The sequence below is a fragment of the Rattus rattus genome, chromosome 3, assembly GCF_011064425.1.
Source record: "Rattus rattus isolate New Zealand chromosome 3, Rrattus_CSIRO_v1, whole genome shotgun sequence".
NCBI classification, from domain to species: Eukaryota; Metazoa; Chordata; class Mammalia; order Rodentia; family Muridae; genus Rattus; species Rattus rattus.
This window is the reverse complement of record NC_046156.1, coordinates 181,835,336-181,856,111: the sequence shown is the minus strand read 5'-3', so window position 1 is coordinate 181,856,111 and position 20,776 is coordinate 181,835,336. Positions and strand designations below refer to the sequence as shown.

At 40.2% G+C, this 20,776-nt stretch overlaps 1 protein-coding gene across 1 annotated transcript in view; it reads right to left on the bottom strand.

Moving 5' to 3' along the window:
• Itga2 (integrin subunit alpha 2) overlaps positions 1-20,776 on the bottom strand; it is an 87,113-nt gene that overhangs the window by 25,007 nt on the left and 41,330 nt on the right. Inside the window, exons 4-15 of the mRNA XM_032898865.1 lie at positions 19,023-19,114; positions 14,680-14,794; positions 14,388-14,515; positions 13,271-13,419; positions 11,199-11,349; positions 10,796-10,961; positions 8,973-9,049; positions 6,672-6,810; positions 5,253-5,398; positions 4,309-4,452; positions 2,256-2,459; positions 1,417-1,553 (exon numbers count right to left, since the gene is read on the bottom strand). Coding sequence (XP_032754756.1) covers positions 1,417-1,553; positions 2,256-2,459; positions 4,309-4,452; positions 5,253-5,398; positions 6,672-6,810; positions 8,973-9,049; positions 10,796-10,961; positions 11,199-11,349; positions 13,271-13,419; positions 14,388-14,515; positions 14,680-14,794; positions 19,023-19,114 — 1,648 coding nt within the window. The remainder of the gene's footprint in view (positions 1-1,416; positions 1,554-2,255; positions 2,460-4,308; positions 4,453-5,252; positions 5,399-6,671; positions 6,811-8,972; positions 9,050-10,795; positions 10,962-11,198; positions 11,350-13,270; positions 13,420-14,387; positions 14,516-14,679; positions 14,795-19,022; positions 19,115-20,776) is intronic.

Sequence of the window (20,776 nt, the reverse complement as noted above, 5' to 3'; positions counted from 1 at the left end):
TCACAGTACGGTAAATATAGAAGTATGGTGTGTACCGAGGGGCTTACCTGGCTCTCTTAATGTCAGGTCTGTGTTTGCATACATTATTTTAAATAAAGCCACGAAATTAGGTAAAACTCCAAGCATGCCATGCTTGAATCATTAAGTGACTTTTCTAGTTTCTAAATCTTAAAGCTATCCTTGGGTTTTCACATAACAGTATCATTTGTCAAAAAATGAATTTTACTCTTGAAAAGCACAGTTTGGACTTGCACAGAGTAACATCAAACTCAGAAACCATAAAACGTCAATGAATTGTCCTGGTGTGCCTGGACAGTTAACATGTATTTTCAACAGAGAAAGATGAATGCATGAGTATTCCTGACCGGGTAACCCATTCCTTTTTAATTCCAGTATATCACTAGATGATATACCTATGTGTTTCTTATTTGTGTGTATGTTTCTGTTTGCTGTTTGTGTGTGTGTGTGTGTGTGTGTGTGTGTGTGTGTGTGTGTGTGTATGCATGTACATCTGGATGCCAGTGGTCAACCTCGAGTATTATTCTTCAGGTCCCCTGTTGCTTGAGGCATGGTCTTTACTGACCTGGAACTTGACATTTAGTTATGGCTAAATACCTGTAGTGAGCTACAGATATTTTTTCTACCTCACCATGACTGGGACTATATGCATGTGCCACTATGCCTCCACTGTGCCTACGTTTTTGCTTATTTAAGTGGCCTCACTATACAGCTGTGCTTGACCTGGAACACAGTTTGAGGCTGTCCTATGTAAACCAGACTGTCCTCAAACTCACAGATACCAGCCTCCCAAGTTCTCAGATTAAAGACATGAGCTACCTCAGCTGGCAATGTCTGGTTTTTTAACATGGGCTCTGGGGAATGAACTCAAGTCATGCTTGCACAGCAGGCCCTCTAAACAACTGAGCTATCTTTCCAAGCCCTTCATATACCTAGTGTTTAAAGCCTTGAACCATATTACCTTTGAATCTTTTCTGTTCCCTCATCTTTTATGCCTATGGAGGTCAGTGAAGAGGTCAACTAAGCCAAAATAATGGTTCATGACTAAGGATTTTAATGTATACCTTTTAAGCACACAGGAAGCTTTGCTTTGTGTATTATGAGTGTGTTCTCATGAGGTATCCTGACTCTCTTCTCTCTCTCTTTCTCTCTCTCTCTCTCTCTCTCTCTCTCTCTCTCTCTCTCTTTCTCTCTCTCTCTCTCTCTCTCTGTGTGTGTGTGTGTGTGTGTGTGTGTGTTTCCCCCACCTCTCTCAGGAAAACCATGAGTAGCCCCCTTTTATGCAAACCATGATAAATACATTTCCTACAGCCTTATATAATACATTGGGCATGATACAAATTACACAATAAAACAAGTCATTTTCATTTAGTCTGAGTCTTGCACTTACTGACTCACCAGAGTTGAACCACTTGCCCCAAAGCACCAATGGATACATCAGTGATGGAGTCCCCATTTAAATCTCCATAGCCATCCAAGGACCTTCCAAAGAACTGGAGATGGCTCTTAAAGGCGCCATCAGATCCAAGGATTTTCTGAAAGAGCAGAGTTAACATGGAATTGTAGTGCACACAGCTGAATCATAGAATGACTTCCTCATCTTGCCCCTTACATTTGCTCTGGTCACTTTCAGGTTGTCTGGTCCAGGAAATTTCATTGTTTTCTTCTATCACATTTTGTCAGATCACTGTATTATTATTACTATTCTTTTTACTATGATTCTCTCATCAAGGAAACAGCATGGATCTTTAGTTCATAATCACAAAGCAGCACAAAATGGGGAGAAGTCTCTGGGCAGGGAATGAGCTGAGACAAATTCAGGTATCAATTCCTACCCTAACTAGCTTTCCTCAAAGTGAACACAAAATTGCCTATTAGCAAGAGATCCTCCATTATTCTTCAGCCATCTGGTACTCTTCATCCTTGAAATTCAACCTTAGTCGAGCTTTATGTTCTTAGGTTTGATTCTTGACATGCATTATTATCTAGAACACTGCAATTCATTTCTTTTTTCATGTGTCCTCTATTGAAATATAAGGTCAACATAAAGGCAGAAAGTTTGTCTTGTTCTATACAGCATTCTCAGAGCTAGAATAATGTTTGACATACAGTAAAGCTTTACTAAACAGTTTTTGATGGAAAGAATGTGGGTCTAATCTAAGAGGCGTGGCTTGGATGATGCTGTCTAGCTCCAGCATGGATGTACACGATACATCATCACATTGTGCGTGGGTTACCTGGGAATACTTGGTGCGAATGGTACCCTGGTGACCATTGTAGATGTACACAGCTCCAGAGTTCTCATTCTCTACAGGCGAACCAACAATCACATCATTAAAGCCATCCATGTTGATGTCTGAAAGGGCTGCAATTGCTGAACCAAACCGAGCGTTTCCAGTGCCTTCAGGTCCTTCAAGAAACTGGTGCTGATTCAAGACGCCCTGGCAAAGAGGAGAGGAACCGTTAAAGCAGAATTCTCAATGTGCATCATTAAAATTAAAATCAACTATGCTCAGACAAGATTTCAAAATATGGATAGGGTTTTCATCTTAGTATTGATGATTCTCCATGTGTGATGAAAGTTATATATAAAGATTTTATTAATTAAGGTCATAAGATATCTGCTCCTAATCCGAGAATAAAGGAGGTAATAATACTTTTTATTATATCAGAAAACATATAGAAAACGTCCAACACTATCCGTGATTTCTCTCAGTATGAGGATCATCATCTCCTTCCAAATCTTTGACTTAAAATATTTCCGGTGGGAGTCTAATAATGTGCATAAAATTATGGTAGATACAAAACTCAATGAAACTTGATAATCTATATCTTACTTAAAAATTGCTGCACAGTGACATAATAATTATACTGGGGTAGGAGGTGGAAAAAGAAGTCACTAGCATTCCATAACAGGATTCTCTGCAAAGGAAAAGACATTTTCTTAAAAAAAAAAAAAAAAAAAAAGAAAAACATAGCTCAAGTATGAAAATATTTAATGGCTTTGCAAGAAAGCGAAGTTTCTCAACCAGGAAACTAGGTCAGTGTGGATTCTTTCTAGTTTATAGTAATTTTATGAAGATTAAATTTTTACTGAATTAGATAAAGCATTAAGGGAGAATGTTACTGGGCTGGAGAGTTGGCTCCGTGACTAAGAGCACTTTTTGCTCTTGCAGAGGACGTGGGTTCTTTTCTAAGAATCCACAGGGTAACTCATAACCATTACTACCTCCAGTTCTAGGGATCCAACACCCTCTTCTGATCTTCTTGGTCACATCAAATACACATGTGGCAAGCATATAGTCATGCAGACAAAACAGTCATATACACAAGAATAAAACAATCAAAACAAATTTTAAACAGCCATTTTCCTCTCCAACGATTAATGATAGTTCAGACTGTTTTGCAAACAAGTAACACAAAAGAAACTAGAGATAAAAAACTTTCAAGAAGGGACTATATCCTATCTTTGCATGTGCTTATATCTTGTGCATGTAGAATTGCAACTATTTTAACTGCTTGTATTTGAAGGTCAGTTTTTACATTAATATATTTAGTAAGCATCAATCATATAAAATATCCCAACAACTAAATAGAACTTTGCCTGCATTGACTTCTCTTTTTCCTACACCTGTCTGGTTTTCCAGGTCAACCACTGATTTTCATTTGCTTTTGTTCCTGTTCTCATTGAGCTCCAGATTCCTAAGGAAATGAATGTAGAATTTTGTCGACCTATTGGAGAGACCGTGCCTTGTCTTTCCTAGTGAGCTCAGCTTTATGGCAAGGATCTGACATTCCATGAGTTGGATGTGCACTTACATGTGACACTAACGACTGGAATTTTCTGACAAATTAATGTAGAAAGCACTCTAGGTCATCTGGGGGTTGGAGGAGTTGCTGGGACAATTATTTTTACTGTGAAATGAAGAGGTCAGAATGACCATTATCACTTCACAGGATGTGAAATGACATGCTTAGGAAATAACTAATATTTTATGTATGTGCATGCCACACATTTTCCGTGCTTATGACAGCTTTATTTGCATAGGAACATATATCCCAAGATCTCTCATGGAAGATGGCATATACTACATATTAAACTCCACACCTTTTAATGCATTTAAAAAAATGATAACGATGGTGATTCCTCGAATTTGATTAAACATAGGCCACATACTGTGCGTGAAAATTAGCTGTTATTCCGGACTAATAAGTGTCTTTCCAATTTCAGATTAATGTATTTATCAGTACTAGAGTCGTTTAAGCTGTTTTCTTAATATTTATTTTTACCTTTGTGATTGTGAACAGGTAGACTTTCCCCTCTTCTTTCTTGAGGTCGTTCATGTACATGGGAGCACCTACCAAGAGCACATCTGTAATGGTATCTTTATCCACATCCACCGAACACAGCACACTGGCAAAATAGGAGCCAATCTAGAGTAGCAAGGCAAATTAATCTTAGGAGTTATAGAGTCACGTACGTATCCTAGCCCACACAACTCTAGGTATTCCTGACACCAGGGAGCCCGAGCTCACTAGACGAACCCTTCAGAGCTATGCGAGCTGTAATTTAGAGAAAGGCAAGAGGGATAGGGCCAGCTAAGGACAGAAAAATAGCCATGTTACCATGGAAAACAAAACAAAACAAAATGTTGTAACAAGGACACTTTATCAGTGTCGGCAGCAGGTGGAGGGCTCGGGGAGACAAGTATTTCCATAGCATCTTAAAGACAAAAGGAGTTTCTAGGTGGAGAGAACCATGGATGTAAAGCCAGTATTGTGGTCCAGCACAGGTGATGTTAGGAAAGATAAGAGAACTAGGTAGAGATGAAGTCATTAGAAGGGCTGAGGATCTGAATGGCCATCCCTCCAGTAATGTTCAGTGAGTGTTGGTGTAACACCTATTAAGGATTTAAAAATTAGTGAGGGATTTCTTCTGTAGCACTGTCCTTGTTTGTCTCTCAAACTGGATAACCCCTCATTCTTTCTCCTACTAAAAAGAAGGTTAAAATGTGATATGAATGTTAGTTTGTGATCCCCCTACTTCTAGAAAAATCAATGGCAATAGCTAGATCAGACTCAATCCCAGTGAACCTTATACTGTTAGCGTTGAACACAGACATGAGTAGACAGAGATGACTTAAACATGAGGAGCCACGCGGTATACACGTTTCTACCTCACCTGCCCCGGTTATCCATAAAATTAGTTTCACATGCTTAGTCATGATATTTACCTGGTCCCCTCTGTGAGACTGGATCACGGTCACATTGCCATGCTTGTTAACACTGTACAGCACTATCTGGCCAGTATAATTTGCTCGAGGAGCACCGGCAACAAAGTGGACACCATTTTCAGTAGAAATTGCAGCCACAGAGTAACCTAGGAGAGAAGCAGTTCTAGATTGAACATCACTGTCTCAGCCAGAGAGGGCTTTCAAAGGTAGCAGAGATGCTCAAAAGTCTTGATGTTAGATGAGATGACCTGCTCCTGAAATGAATTTTTTTTATAGTTCTGGGTACAATAGATAGGACCTCAACTTAGAAAGCTGTCCCTTGGTCCTGGATTATTCTCTTCAGCTACTTACTTACAAGCCTTGTTAATTGTTCATTTTAATTGTCAACTTGACATAATCTATTACCTGGGAAGAGCGTCTCAGTGAGGGGGTTGTCTAGATTAGGTCGATTACATTAATTGAATAATTAGGGTGGGACACCCTTCCCACTGCGGGTGCCATCATTCCTTAGGCAGGGGCTCCTGAACTGAATAAGAGTAGAGGAAGTGTGCTAAGAGCAAGCACACTTTAATCACATTAAATCATTTCTCTCAGCTCCTGACTGTGTGTATAATGTGAATGGCTACTTCAAGTTCCTGTTGCCTTGATTTCCCCCACCGTGATGGACTGTGACCTGGAGTTGTGAGTCAAATGAACCCTTCCTCCTTAAAGTTGCCTTTGTCTCTGTATTGTATTATAGCAACAGGAAACAAAACAAAGACACTGTCCTTTAACAACCATTTAATGAATGGATGAAATTAAATGGTGTTGCTATTTAATGGAAAGAATACAGGCCCTGGAGTTACAGAGTTCTGGGTTTGAATTCTGGACTTGTCATTTGCTGGGTTGTTGAAGTTGATACACATTATTAAGGTCAATGGCTCTGAAATGGTTTTGGAAGGATTTGTGTAGATAGAATACTAGTAATCCACAGTAGGTACTGAACATCACCGGATGCTCATCACATGAGTAACAACATTAAGAACAAACACCTAAGAACTCCAGAATAATAGATGGCTACTACTTGGGTATTACACTTTAGAAACAACTTTGGTTTTGAAGAAACAACCATGTTCCAGCGATATCCACCTGAACAGAGACTTTCATGTTTGAGAAACATTAGTGTTAAGTAACATCAAAGATCACATGAGCTTAACAGCTCAACAAGAGATTAGTGTGTAAGGCTCAGCTTTCCTTACATATGGGCTGAGGCCTGACTGGCCACGAGGTAACGACTGGATCACAAACGCACTAACGAGAGGACAGTTCATGGTCTGAGCTGAACTGAGAGTTCCAAGAGGGAAAACCAAAACAAAAGCAAAGACAAAAACCAGCCAAACAAACCCTGCGATTTCTGAGCAAACTAATGCTGTGCCTCACCTAAAAATGAACTGTGATTTCTATCCTGCAGAACCTGGTCAAAGGCTTGTTTAGGAAAGATCAAGTGCTCATAAGATGTCTCCTGGACAACAGTTCCACTCCAGTCAAAAGCTCCCACTGCACCTAGCATCAGAATATCCTGAAAAGATTGAAGAAATGAAGGTTAAGACAAATCACTTTTAATTGAAAAGAATTCAGGTGAGTCAAACATTGAAACAAACAAACAAAAAAAAGTGAAGAAAATCTGCATAGTGAAATAAACTAAATATATATCTTGGAATTGTTTTGATTTTGAAGCTTACCATGAGCTGTGGCATTAGTTCTCAACCTATGGGTCATGACCCCTTTTAGGGGTTGAACGACTCTTTCACAGGGGTCACCTAAGATCATTCTGCATATCAGATATTTACAGGACAATTTGTAACAGTAGCGAAGTTTCCATTAAGAAGTAGCAATGAAAATGATTTTTATCATGGAGCCGTCACTGTATTAAAGGGTCTCAGCATTAGGAAGGTTGAGCAATGCTTGAGTTATGCTGTCTGGGAAGAACATGTTATTATTCATTATGTAGAAATCTTTGCAATGGATCATGCATGGTCCAGGATGGATGTGTGCTGAACCTTCGGATGAGTCAGATGAGAGGTTCTCCTCCCACATATTTATAGGAAAGGCTCGTGATGAACATGAGATGCACTAAAGCAACAGAAAGTGCTGACCCCAGAGGAGGGAGGGAGTGCTGCCATTTCCTAGCACGTCCTGGAAGGCGTCCTTCTGACTGGTTGTATTATCAGCTCTCTTCCTCATATATTTGTGGTGTGTGGTGTGGTGCCTAGATGTTCAGGCTTGCACACATAGAGGCCTGAGGACATCAGGTGCTTTTTTCCCCAGTCCTTTCAAACATTCTAGAGTCTACATCCTTTTATCCTATGTGTTAAATCATAGCACAACTACAAAACTCACCTGTAGCTGTGACAGTCAACATAGGGGATAGAAAGTCAGCCTAATTCAGGAATGGGGAGGACCAAGCAGTGCAGGGTCTTCTGTATTGGCTCAAACTCAATCTATATACCAAAGGCTACAAGTCCTTAGGCACACAGGCTTGGTCAGAGTGAAAGATATTATTGTTAAGGTTTTTATTTTTCTTATGTACAAGGAAGCAAGGATATGATGTAGGTTTAAAATAACAAATAGGAAAAAAATCCCATTCTGAGGAAAAAATATAAAAATTTGAGAAGAGTGTAATTAATGTAGGCACAGACTTTGAGCTGAGGATGTAGGATGCAGGATGTAAGATGAAGATGTGGCCTCCAGGGGATGACAGCAAGCTCATGGAATTGTGCAACAGTATTTCTGTAATATTGTATGTTTACCTCTTGCTATGGAAAGGGTTTCTAACTTCTGTCAACATCTCTAAGGGTTGTTGAATCGATAAAGTTAACATCTTTTAGTCTAGATCAGTGGTTCTCAATCTGTGGGTTGAGACCCCTCTAGGGGTTGAATCACTCTTTCGCAGAGGGTCACATATCAGATGGCCTATAGATAAGATATTTACATTACAATTCATAGCAGCAGCAAAAGTATAATTAGGAAATAGCAACAAAAATACGTTGGTGATTAGGGAGGACCACAACAGGAGGAACTATTAGAGAGTTACAGCATTAGGAAGAGTAAGAACCACGGCTCTACACAGAAGCTGAACACTTCTTGATCCTTAGCTCTGCTTAATGCCACCTCTGATTTCAAATTAATCCCTAAAATATTTTCCAGAATCTGGTCTCGTTTTGTCTCTCATCCTCCCATGTCCTGGGGGGAGAGAGAGTTAGAATCCAGACCTAGAGGTCGTTCCTGAGCACACTGGATGGACTGATCCCCTGAGCTATGAGGACTGGGGACCAAAGACACTCACTTCAGATTTTATGAATCCCCTATTTTCTGTCTCTGAAGTGAACGGGATGCTATAATAATGTAGTCTGTGACTCTATGACAGACAAAATGGTTTTGTTTCTCTACAGATGTTTCAGGTAGTTAATTGATTGCCATGGGAATTTTTAGATAGATGATGCCTGGAATTAGTATAGTGTTTTGACATAGGGAACTCGAAGCCTTTATTGCAAATGATATTCTTCTGTTACATAGGAAAAGAAAATTTTAATTATTTTTTTAAACTTAGTGACCAGGGCCAGAAATCTGAATCATTGCTCAGGGGATGGCTGCTCTTCCTTCGTTATGTCTAAGCTATTGTGTCTGCATGTGTGTTCTGGTAAGTGACAGTATTGGCTTCGACTTATCTGATGTACACACATTTTGAGGAGAGTAATCTGCACTGAATCCAACTTGTGCCATTTCCATCTGGAAGTTGTCTCCTCCTTGAACAGTGCCTGTAAAATACCATTTTCCAAAATGATATTATCGTCAGCATTCAAAATTTCAAATATGGACACAGGCCTATACGCACAGGTATTTACACACCCATCCACACCTGCACATATGCACACAAACATTCTTATGTCAATGTGAAATGATGGCCTGGAGGATTCTTAGAGGAGGAAAGCACAAGTCACGGAAGTAGTGTTCAAAGTTGGCTTCGATCCCCACTACATGTTAATTAATTTAATGAAATATTTATGCTGTTCCTGATATGAAATTAGCCTCGTCAATGAGAATATTAGTTAACGTGGAAATTGAGATTAGAACACTGTTTTAAATTCATCATTACTAGCCAAGAAACAATTTGGATTTTGCCTTTAAATATCGGTGCTTCTGATGCACAAATACTTCAGATGCACTGGAGGGGCAAGCAGTTACTTCCCACCATAGACTGGACAGAGGGGAATCTGTGTTAGTCGTTGGAAACCAGGACTCAAGGTTGAAGAGGCTGGAAAGTTGAATTAACTGTACTTAGGTATCTGTCACTGTCTAACACCATAGAACTCTATTGGTAGGGATGTTATTTTCAACATGGTCAGAATGGTCTCAATAATGTTCATAAGAAGAAAGTCAAATTCCTGCATAGATACCGTAATACAACAACAAAATGTACTTCTGTGACATATACTCTTCCTTAGGAGATATAATTCACACAGGCTGCATACAGACGATTTGGAGGGAGAAACGGTGTTATGCTCTTTGAAAGTCTTCAACAACCAGAACTGTCCAAAATAATTTCGAGGAATCCTTAAATTGTGCTGCAACTATTCTTACTCAACAGATTTCAAGCAAATTTTCTAGTACAGATGCCTTAGTAACTTCTAATTATTGCAGGGGGCTTTACATTTTCGGTGATGATTTGAATAACTTAGAAACAGTCCACTTGAGCAATTACATTTGGGGCAGGATAGAAAATTCTGCTGCATCGTCAGAAGATCAAGGTTTGACTTCAGTAGCAGATACCCATGCAAGACTGTTGAATCCAGCTTCTAAGACAGTGCCTGATATACAGGTGAACAATTAAACGCCAGCTTTAGTGCTGAGAGTTACCAGGATTTGGTCTCATGCTACTTTTTTTTTTTTTTTAACCAACTGTGACGAGTGCTCCAGTTCTTAGCGTCTGCTTCAATAACTGTCCTGCCCTGAGGAGGTTCCAAGGCTATGGAAGTACATCACGAGAGCTGCACTAAGGAAAACCTTTCCTCCAGTTGAGCTGCTGGATATTGTCAGTGCATTTTCACCATTTTAAAGGTATATACAGCTACTATAAACAGACTCAAGAACTTCTGTCATTATGTAATTTATAAAGAAAAGACAATGATTGTGGTAGATGGTGCTAAGTTGTCCTCTCCAAAAAAAAAAAAAAAAAAAAAAAAAACTGGAAAAAAAATATCATATCAACCATATACGAGCTTCTTTGCACCTCAGAGATTTCTGGAAAATTAAGGAATATTGATGTGTCCTCTTTTGGGCCAAACACAAACCAAAAGTGGTTGGATTCATAGTTTTCTCCTGCTTGCTGCTCCCTTACACCTCCTCTTATAAGCTGTGTATTCCTGTGCTTTGTCTATCTTTCTGGGTGATACACCTGAGCTGGTTTTTCTGCATGGTCTGTTAATTCATATCCATATGGCAAATATACAAAAATTACAAATTCTCAGAAAAATAGCATTTGAAAGAGAAACTTGCTTTCTTACCTTCAATGCTAAATATGTGTTCCCCTAGAGTGCCAGCTTTCTCCAGAAGAGCCGCTTCATCGGCCACATTGAAAAAGTACCTCTCCGTTGGAGTGCTAGCGATTGCTTTAATTTCTTTGATTAGATTTTTAGTATCAAGAGCATTTCTGTTTAAATATCCAAGAACCTTGAAAAAAGAGAAAGCAGGGGGTCAAAGTCATTCTTGTTCTTCGCAAATTTCACTGTGTCTGTTCATTTCATCATAAACTTTCTGGCAAACATTTCCACAGCCGTTCTTTTAGTTGGTGTGACTGAAAATCAGTGGGAAGCAGAGAGACAGTACAAAATGCAGACTTGGAACACATCAACAAATAGGTATGTGTACCCGGCAACCACTAGACAAATCCAGACAGAAGCCGCTTACCGCTATGCCAAACCTCAGTATCTCGTCATCATTGCATTGCTGGATCACAGTTTGCAGCTTCGACCCATCATGGGATTCCCCATCAGTCACAACTACCATGACTTTTGTAGCACCTGGGCGCCCGCCAGACTCCGGTAAATAAGCAATGTCTCTGTGATAGATACAATTACTCATCGTTAATGGAAGCTAACATGTAAACCTCTGCTTTGAATTAAATATGGGAAGTTAGCATCTTGGAGCACCTCAAACATGAACTATGTTGTATTTCTTTAGGTCAGTATCCTTCTGTGTCAATGCCAGTGTCCCATTTAAGAGCATTCCTCTATTGTAGCTTCCTCAGAGGAATATAAAACATAATTCATGTTCAACAGTAATTCCAATCCATGGTGTGTGTGTGTGTGTGTGTGTGTGTGTGTGTGTGTGTGTGTGTGTCTGTCTGTCTGTCTGTCTGTCTGTCTGTATTTGTGTGTCTTGTATTCTGGGTTGTGCTGGTTAGAATTTGGGTGAGTCCTAATTCCTGTTCATTTGGAAATTAAAGAGGAAAAGTCCAGGGCTTTAACAGGGTAATAAAAGCCAGACAAGCCACACCTAAACAGTGACCATGCCCTATTTTAGAATGCTTGCCAGGACCCCAAGCTTTTTTCCTTGGGTAAAGGTCCCAGCTACATTCTCTGTCGAAGACAGGAGTTCTCCGAGGTTATCTTGATAACATTCTTTTCCTCAGTCTGGGTTACTGGACGCGAAATGGCTCTCCACTTAATGACAGGTGACTCATGTTTATGACATGGTCCAGCCTCAAAAGAGATGGACACAGGAAGGAGGAAGCCAGTCACATCTTCTCTGATGGACAGTCTCCTTTGAGACACGTGAAGAAAACCTTACCAGTTGGTGAAAGCTTCTTACTTCAGTACAGAGAGAGCAAACGAGGGGACAGACAAAACAGGGAAGGGTGAGACAGACAAGGCAAGTGTGATGATAGCCAGATATGTATCTAAGAGGGAATGGGAGGAGGGTTTTGCCCACCTGATGACTGGGTGAATAGACACCAGCATCATAAGCAGTGTGGGAAAGGAATGGGGCTGGTTCAGGACAGACGGAATGTGCTAAGTGAGACGATGCTCTCCCAATAGAGATGCTCAACTTCAGTGAGAGGTGACTGATGACTTCGGGGAGAGAGGTAAGAGATGATATAAAGCAATGGGCAGCCCACACAGGGCTGTCACTCATGGCAAGGGTAGGGACATTATTCCTAACTGAGAGAACGGTGGCGAGGAAAGAGAACTTTGTTCAGTGAAGAAAAGCCAGGACATGGAGCCAGTGAAGAGACCAGAGCTATCGACAAAACATTGGTGGGGATCCGAGATGTTCGGAGGAGCTAAGGACAGTGGGGCTTGAAGGGAGGAGTGCTAGAATAGTTGATATAGAGATAGACGTCCACCTCGAGGCAGAGTTACATGTTCAAGGAAGAAGAGGCTAGAAGGCTTGTAGACACCTTGTTTTAATGGTGTTCGAAAGAACAAAACCAGGAGACAGAAAAGGTTGGGAGCATTTGTAAGGGAGGCACATTTGCGACAGGCAAACATCTAGATAAGTGTCTGGTAAAGCTTACGGAATTGAAAAGTAGAAACTGAGGTAAGAAGGGGGTAGAAGCCATGCAGCTGCAAGTCACACCCCCTGTAGATTGCAGCAGACATGATAATCTCAACACTCAGATTCTTGTGCATTTTATCCCATGAGCTTCATTAATATCATTAATATGTATAAAGTACTATATTAGCTTAATTTGTATGAAGTTAATATGAATGGTGGTAGATTGTCTCACGTACAGTATTTTAACCTAAGATCTTTGCAAAATTGGGCACCTCATGAAAAATCATACAAAACCATTCCATGGCAGTCCCATAACTGTGGTGTGTAACTTTATTTCCTCCGAGTTCTGTCAAAGGGTAAGCTTGTCAGAAGGCTCAGGCTTGTTTCCACCCTTGTTACTCTTGCTTTGCCTTTTCCATTTTTTTCTTGCTTTTGTCCTTCCACATTGTGAAAATCTCTACCTGATAGCAGCAAAGCTTTACCTTGCGAATTGGATAGCCTTGAAGGTGTTTGTGAGGTCCCCACCATACTGGCGCGTCTCGGATGTGGCCTGAACCATATCTTCTTTGTTTTTGTAAGTGGTCAAGTTAAAGACAACTCTTGGGTCGTTGGCATATTGAATTAACGCCACCTTGAAAAGAGCAGACATTTATTACTAGTATTAGCTTATGAACATCTTATATTTAACAATATAATAAGAATTCAAGGTAAGTTTAGATGTGGGCCAATAGCTTAAAGGAACTAATTTCAATTCTGTGCTTGACAAATATTCTTCTTTCCGTGTAATCTTTGTTCAAGGCCATGAGTGTGTAGTAGGCGCATGACTGCCAAGCAAGATAACCTGTGACAGTTTACACTTTGGGTTCAAAAGTACCGATAGATTCTTAAAGCACTTCCTTTGTGTATTTAATGCAAGGGAATCTTAGGCTAAATCTTTGTAACACAAATATTAAAATAGATACAGATAAGTAAGCTACCTAAGTATCAATGGGTAGTACCTTGAAAACAGCTATAGGTAATTGCAGATAGAGGGTGACATCTCATTAGTTGAGAGTAATGTAACAGAGTCCAAGTTGAACTGAGGAGAACCTCATGCACTGCTAAGCACTCTACTCTGTTCGATTGACTCTTGGAGTTCTCCTGTTGTGAGTTCACGCATTGTTGGAGCAAGGATGCTGGATGTATATATGGGACAAGGAACTCCTGACCATTTCAGAAAGAAATTTACTTGAAAGAGCTAACAGAAAGATAAACACCACTGAGCCATCTTTCTATTCCCTTAAAACATATTATTAATAAACTCATGGGTTAAAAAATTAAAATAAGCTTTTTGAAAGAGATGTAAATGCTATACCCTATTTTTGATGCCTCTCTCAAAAATAAAACTGTAAAAATCAATAGCATTGAACAAAGTCATGTTGGTAGAATATTGACCTTAGAAGTATATACTTCAATTAATTTTCCACGTTACCATTAGATTCATTTAAAATGAATAGTTTGACAAATGAAAATTTAAAACTTCATATCTAACATTATTTTCTCCAAAAGCAAGCTGTGAGCTTATTTATGTATTTGTTTGTTTGTTTTTGATGTCCTTACCTGTGTCTTTTTAGGTCCTATATCCAGGCCTTGCACAAACTTTTCCAAAAAATTCTTTACTGCTTCCCAGGGATAAATACTGTTTGATTCATCACAGACAACTACGACATCTACGAGGGAAGGGCAAGCTATACAGGGAGAGATGGAAATAAGAACACACGTTTTTCCAAACGTCAAAATTTCACAGCCACACAAACTTCTGACTCGCAGAGAGGTTGGGTGGGACTTGATGTAACCCCTCCCCTTTTGACTGTAAGGTACTGCTCGGACCTCTTTCACGTTCATGACTTACCTTGAACTGCAGGTGAGAAGCTCATCAACGACTGAAAGTCTGGACTGACATCAGAACAAATTCCAGTTGCGTAATAGTGATTTCCACACTGATGTGCCCACAGAGGACCGCAGGTCTACAGAGAAGGGAGAAAATAGTGTAATAGACACACACAAGGAATGTAACTTTCTACTTCTCCTTTTATGGAATTTAGACAGCACTCTTGACAAAGATTGGCCAAATATATAAATGTGTATGCTCCTGTGTGTGTGTGTGTGTGTGTGTGTGTGTGTGTGTGTGTGAGAGAGAGAGAGAGAGAGAGAGAGAGAGAGAGAGAGAGAGAGAGAGAGAGAGAGAGAGTGTTTGACCTGTATACATTTTTGTGTACTACTTTTGTGCCCAGTGCCCTTGGAGGCCGGAAGAGGAGGTTAGGTGCTGGGAATTGGACCTAGGTCCTCTGGAAGGGCATCTAGTGATCGTCATTGATGAGACATCTCTCCAGCACCCAATTTGCCAACTGTCAAGACTAGCAAGTCAAAATGCATTTGAAAGACTGATGAGATAGCTCAGTGGTTTAAAGTGCTGGCTTCTTTTCCAGCAGACCCAAGTTCAACTCCCATTCCCCACGTTGTAGCTCACAATCTTTTATAATTCCAGTCCTAGGACAGCTGACACCTTCTTTTGGATTCCATGAGCACTGACATACACATTCACGTGGTTGGAAAACAAACTCCCAATAATCTTCTTTAAATGCTTTTGAATGACCATCCTCTGGGAAGACTGAGAGGACAGGAGAGGGCAATAGATGTGCTCTCCACATGATAGGCCTTCAGGAGGAAATCTGGGACCATTGAGGGTAACTGCCGATGGACAGGGAGACCTTGGGGTCCCTCACCACCCTACTAGAAAAGCCTCCCAATGAAAATGAATGCAGTGTAGGCTTCTTGTCTCGCACCGCTCATTTATAAAACAAAGGCAATCGTGTCTTTTTTCTTGTAAGCTTGTTGTGATTATCAACTATTTGAAGATCCATAGACATAAAGTACTCAGAATGAAGTCAGGAGGAGAGCATTGCTGTGTTCATCATCTCGGTTGATTGAGCACCAAGTCTCCTCTTGTTCCTTCCATCAGAACTTTTTTTTTTTAAATATCAATTGCAAATAGTAATTTTTTTATTGGGTATTTTTATTTACATTTCAAATGTTATCCCCTTTCCTGGTTTCCCGTATCCCCTTTCCTGGTTTCCCGTCTGGAACCGACTATCCCTTCCCTCCTCCCCCTTCTTCTATGAGGGTGTTTCCCCACTCAACCACTCATCCTTTCCCTGCCTCCCCACCCTGACATTCTCCTACACTGGGCGGTCCAGCCTTGGTAAGACCAAGGGCTTCTCTTGGTGTCCAACAAGGCTATCCTCTGCTACGTATGCAGCTGGAGACATGGGTCTATCCATATGTACTCTTCATATGGTGGTTTAGTCCCTGGGAGCTCTGGTTGATTGGTATTATTGTTCTTATAGGCTTGCAAACCCCTCCAGCTCCTTCAATCCTTTTTCTAACTCCTCCAATGGGGACCCCGTTCTCAGTTCAATGGTTGGCTGTGAGCATCCACCTCTGTATTTGTCATGCTCTGGCAGAGCCTCTCAGGAGACAGCTATATCAGGCTCCTGTCAGCGTGCACTTCTTGACATCAGCAATAGTGTCTGGATTTGATGACTGTGTGTGGGCTGCATCCCAGGTGGGGCAGGCTCTCAATGGCCATTCCTTCAGTCTCTGCTCCAAACTTTGTCTCCATATCTCCGTCTGTGAATATTTTCATTCAGGACTTTTTAACAGGTACCAAAACCCAACAAGGGTTAGAATCCTCTAAGGACAATCAAGGATCCTCAAAGCATGCCTGAGCCATGAATGGTAAACAAAGAGCACACTTCCTGCATTCGGGGGCAGGCCATTGTATCTCTCTCTATTTGTCCCATGTTTTAAAACCATCTCCCCCTGAGGTCATAAAGGAAAATTTTGAGAAAAACCTATACTTGTAAAGCAATTAACATACTAAACAGCACAACTGAGGTTGTGTACTGCTGTCTTTTAGCCTTGCTAACAGCTATTTCCTTATTTCCACATTTTATTTCTTAAGCTACCAAAGGTGCCTGGTATCTATTTCCTTGTTCAAAGCTTACCTATTCTAGCTCTTAACATCTCCATAAAGACAGCACCAATTCTCTCCTTGTCAGCCCATTTGAATGCTGAGATTTGCTGGTTCAATCATGATTCAAACACATAGGAGACATTAGACCCTCTAATATAATATTAAACTTTCTAGATGAAAAGAAGGAGCTTGAGAGAGAGGGAGAGGAGAGGGAGAGGGAGGAAGGGAGGAAGGAGGAGAGAAGAGAGAGAGAGAGAGAGAGAGAGAGAGAGAGAGAGAGAGAGAGAGAGATTAAGTCCAAGGATGCTACAAGTTACCTGGAGAATTTCACATTACGTAAATCAGTGACCCATGCTTACAACATTGAACTTACGGGGCAGATCAGTTGTTAAAACTGAATAGAGAGGTGTGAACTTATAGGAAGCAATTAGAAAAACAAAAGAAATTTGTTTGACCCATTTTAACTGTCAGTGGCTTAATCCTAGCAGCTGTACTCATATTTCATGCTCAGTGAGCAAGCATGATTTTCCTCCCATTAAAAACGGGACATTTTGCCAATCAGGAAAAAGTCATTGTTGCTTCTGGCTAGTACAAGCACACACACACACACACACACACACACACACACACACACACACACTCGAGATAACAATCATTGATGCCCCTGTCTACACCCTCAGTTCTTTTATCATGGTGGAAAATAACTCATTAAATGTTTGAGAATCGAGGTTCTTTTCACAAGCAATGGAAAAGGGCATTAAGAAGCTGAAGTTACAATATGCCAATTGTCAATGCCAAGACATTCTTGCTTTAAGCCCAGAACTTAAGAAGGTTCAGAAATATGTGAGGAGCACCAGTCTTTTCCACATAATTCTTAAGAGGAGCTCAAGACTCTGACCTTTTGAATGTTTAAAGAAAGTTTGCTCTCTCCCTCCTCCCAGCTCCCTTACAGAGACTACTAATTCTCTCATAGATTTTTTTTTTAAGAGAAAAAGTCTAGAATTAAAGTTTAAAAAATTTAAAAGTACAACTATACTACATAATTCTCAGGATAGTCTTCTGACCTTGGTAACTGCAAAAATAAACAAAAACCCTGAAATCAATCCTGTTATAAAGATTGCAGAATGTCGCTAAGCACAGAGACACCTTTCAATAGTCATTGATGACCTGATATGACAGACACGATGGACAGTACTTAATTTGCTTAGTGGTAATAAGGTTTTCTGAATGCAAATATCTGTGATTCTAAATGGAAATGATATTGGCTATATTTTTCAAAGTCTAGTGTTTTAAACAGGCAAGACTTTAGGTTAACATGTCACTAGCACAGACAAACTAGGCTTTTGAAAACATTTTTTTTTTTTTTTGGTTTGGCAAAGCTGTCAAACCTCCCTAATTCTGTGACCCTTTAATAAAGTTCCTCCCAATCATAAAACTATTTTCGTTGCTACTTCATAACTGTAATTTTGCAACTGTTATGAATTATAAAGTAAATATCTGAGATGCAGGATATCTAATATGTGACCCCTGTGAAAGGGTCAGGATCATTCGACCTTTAAAGGGGTCTCGATCCACAGTTTGAGAACCTCTAAACTAGACTATTTTTATATGAGTCAGAGGAAATTTCAAATATGATTTGTTTTTTTTCCCCTCATATTCTCACTTGGGGGGTGGTGGTGTGTGATTTTTTTTCACTGTGTATACAGTCAAATATTTTCAACAATTTTCTATATTAAATCTAAGCTCAGAAATTCTTTCCTTTAGAAAATTTCCTTTCATAACACATTAGGAAGTAAGTGAGAGATCCAAGGATATATGACACGAGAGACAGTTTCTCGCTTTACATCGGATCAGATTTGCCAGTGCTTGGCTTTGAGCCCTGCCTGTGAAACAGAAGGTTCTCGTACATGATCCTTGAGGAAGTAGAAACAAGCCTTGAGATTTCGATAGTTTCCATACCTACTCAGCACATTTTCCAAGGGCTAAAGACTTCCTCTTACTCCTCCCATTTCATTCAAAAACATTGTATTGTTTTGTTGAACAGTCAAGAAGGCTCTATGCAAACACTGTTGTTTTCCCTTGGATGTTAAAATAGCATGGTTGGTCCAAAGACCAACTTCAGTGATTAAATTTCCAGATTGTATTCGTTAAGAGGGATGGCAAGAAGACACTGACCACAAATTCTCTCCAGAGTGAGGATCTGAGAGGACAACACTCACTAGAAAGCCGCCGGTCCCCGGATTCCTGGTGAGGGTCAAACCCAGGCTCATGTTGGTCTTTATCTCGGTAACATTTGAGATGCTTGCTGAATCTTTTGGAGAGAAAGAAATGTTTTAGAGTGTCAAATAGTTACCGTTTACTGAAGGCTCTAACGAAGCATCCAGGCAGGCTCAAGGTTTTACGTAAGTTGGAGTATAGTATAACATATTCCGGAACAAGCATTACATAATGATGTAAGTTGGAGTATAGTATAGCATATTCCAGAACAAGCATTACATAAGGAAGAGTCGGAGTGTGGAGGCGTCAGCCACTCGCAGCTCACTTCCCTGTGAGGCCCTCAGAGCATTTAAATATGTATTTTTGAAAGAACAATGTCCTGATCAAGAGAAACCCACATGAGGACACAGACATCTCTGTTTGTCACATTTTCTCATGGTTGCCTTTTTTTTTTTTAAATCAGGATTAAAAACAATTACTCTTAATGATCACCATTTGATAGATGATGGCTCAAAGCAATAGGAGTTTTTTTTTTTTTTAAACAGGATCATTCAGGTAAAATAATAAATGAATCTGGCCCTCCCAATTAGGACACCAACTACTACCTATTTCCTCTTCTTTCTTCTTGGTAATGTGATTTATTTTTGTTCTCTAGTCTCAGGCAAGCTGCCACCACCACTTGCATTAATCCTTAGTTGGGTCACTTCCCTGACTCTCCAGGGCAACTGCTATAAGACTTCAGTCCTCCTTGGAAACCTTCAACTGAACCCCCATCCTGTCAGTCTCCTTGAGAAGCTGCACACTGTGCTACACTCTCTCCGTGACCTTGGCTCCTCAGCACTGGTGAGGGTACCTGCTGGAACTCACTCCTCTCTGCTTCCTTTCTGTCTCTGAGAAGGAGACATTCTCTGAAGATTGGCTCTCCCAGGCACCAGTGAAGCATCTCTGGCTAGCTTAATGCTGCATGGCCATTGGCTGATATCCATTCCTTCTTTGCCACCTCTTGACATTCTCTGTCTTTTTCTGGAAAGAGTTCTTAATCTTGCTGCTCAATGGAGCGATCTTCCCACTTCCTGTATTACCTAACTTCTAGAAACGGAGGCTGGATCTCAATCCTTATACTTGTTTCTTCCTAAATTCTTTCTTATTCTTTTTTACCTCTTCATGGTCCCATTGGACTTAGAACTATGTTAGTTACATATGGTTTTGAAGAGTGCAGAAAGAAAAGAATGGAACCGCCATGTTTATGCTCTTATTTTTCTGTAAACATCTTGTTACTAAGGCCGGGACGTGAATTGGCTTAAAATTAAATATGTGTATGAGTCTTCACTCCCACATTTCATTCAAAATATTCTGATCGTTTTGCTGAATATCCAGCTACACATCAACACTGTTATTTTTCCTCTGCTATCTAAGCAGAATAATTGATCCAAAAGCAAACCCCAATGTTTAAATCTCCAGGTTTCCTTTGATAAGAGGAGTGGTGGAAAGACACCAACCACAATTTCTCTCTAGAGAAATGAGGTTCTGAGAAGAAACCCTTGCTAGAAAGCTCCTTCCTACAGTGAATTGAGGTGATACAATAAAAATTGTGGTTTCTTTCCCTGTAGTGCTGAAGATCAAACCAGGCCCTCACATATTCTTGGATCTACCATTCAGCTATATCCCCAGTTGTGATAATAAAAAATTTGAATATCATTCCATAAATGGTGAGTGTTTAGGACCCTGATCACCCACATCCCTTTTGCATAAACTG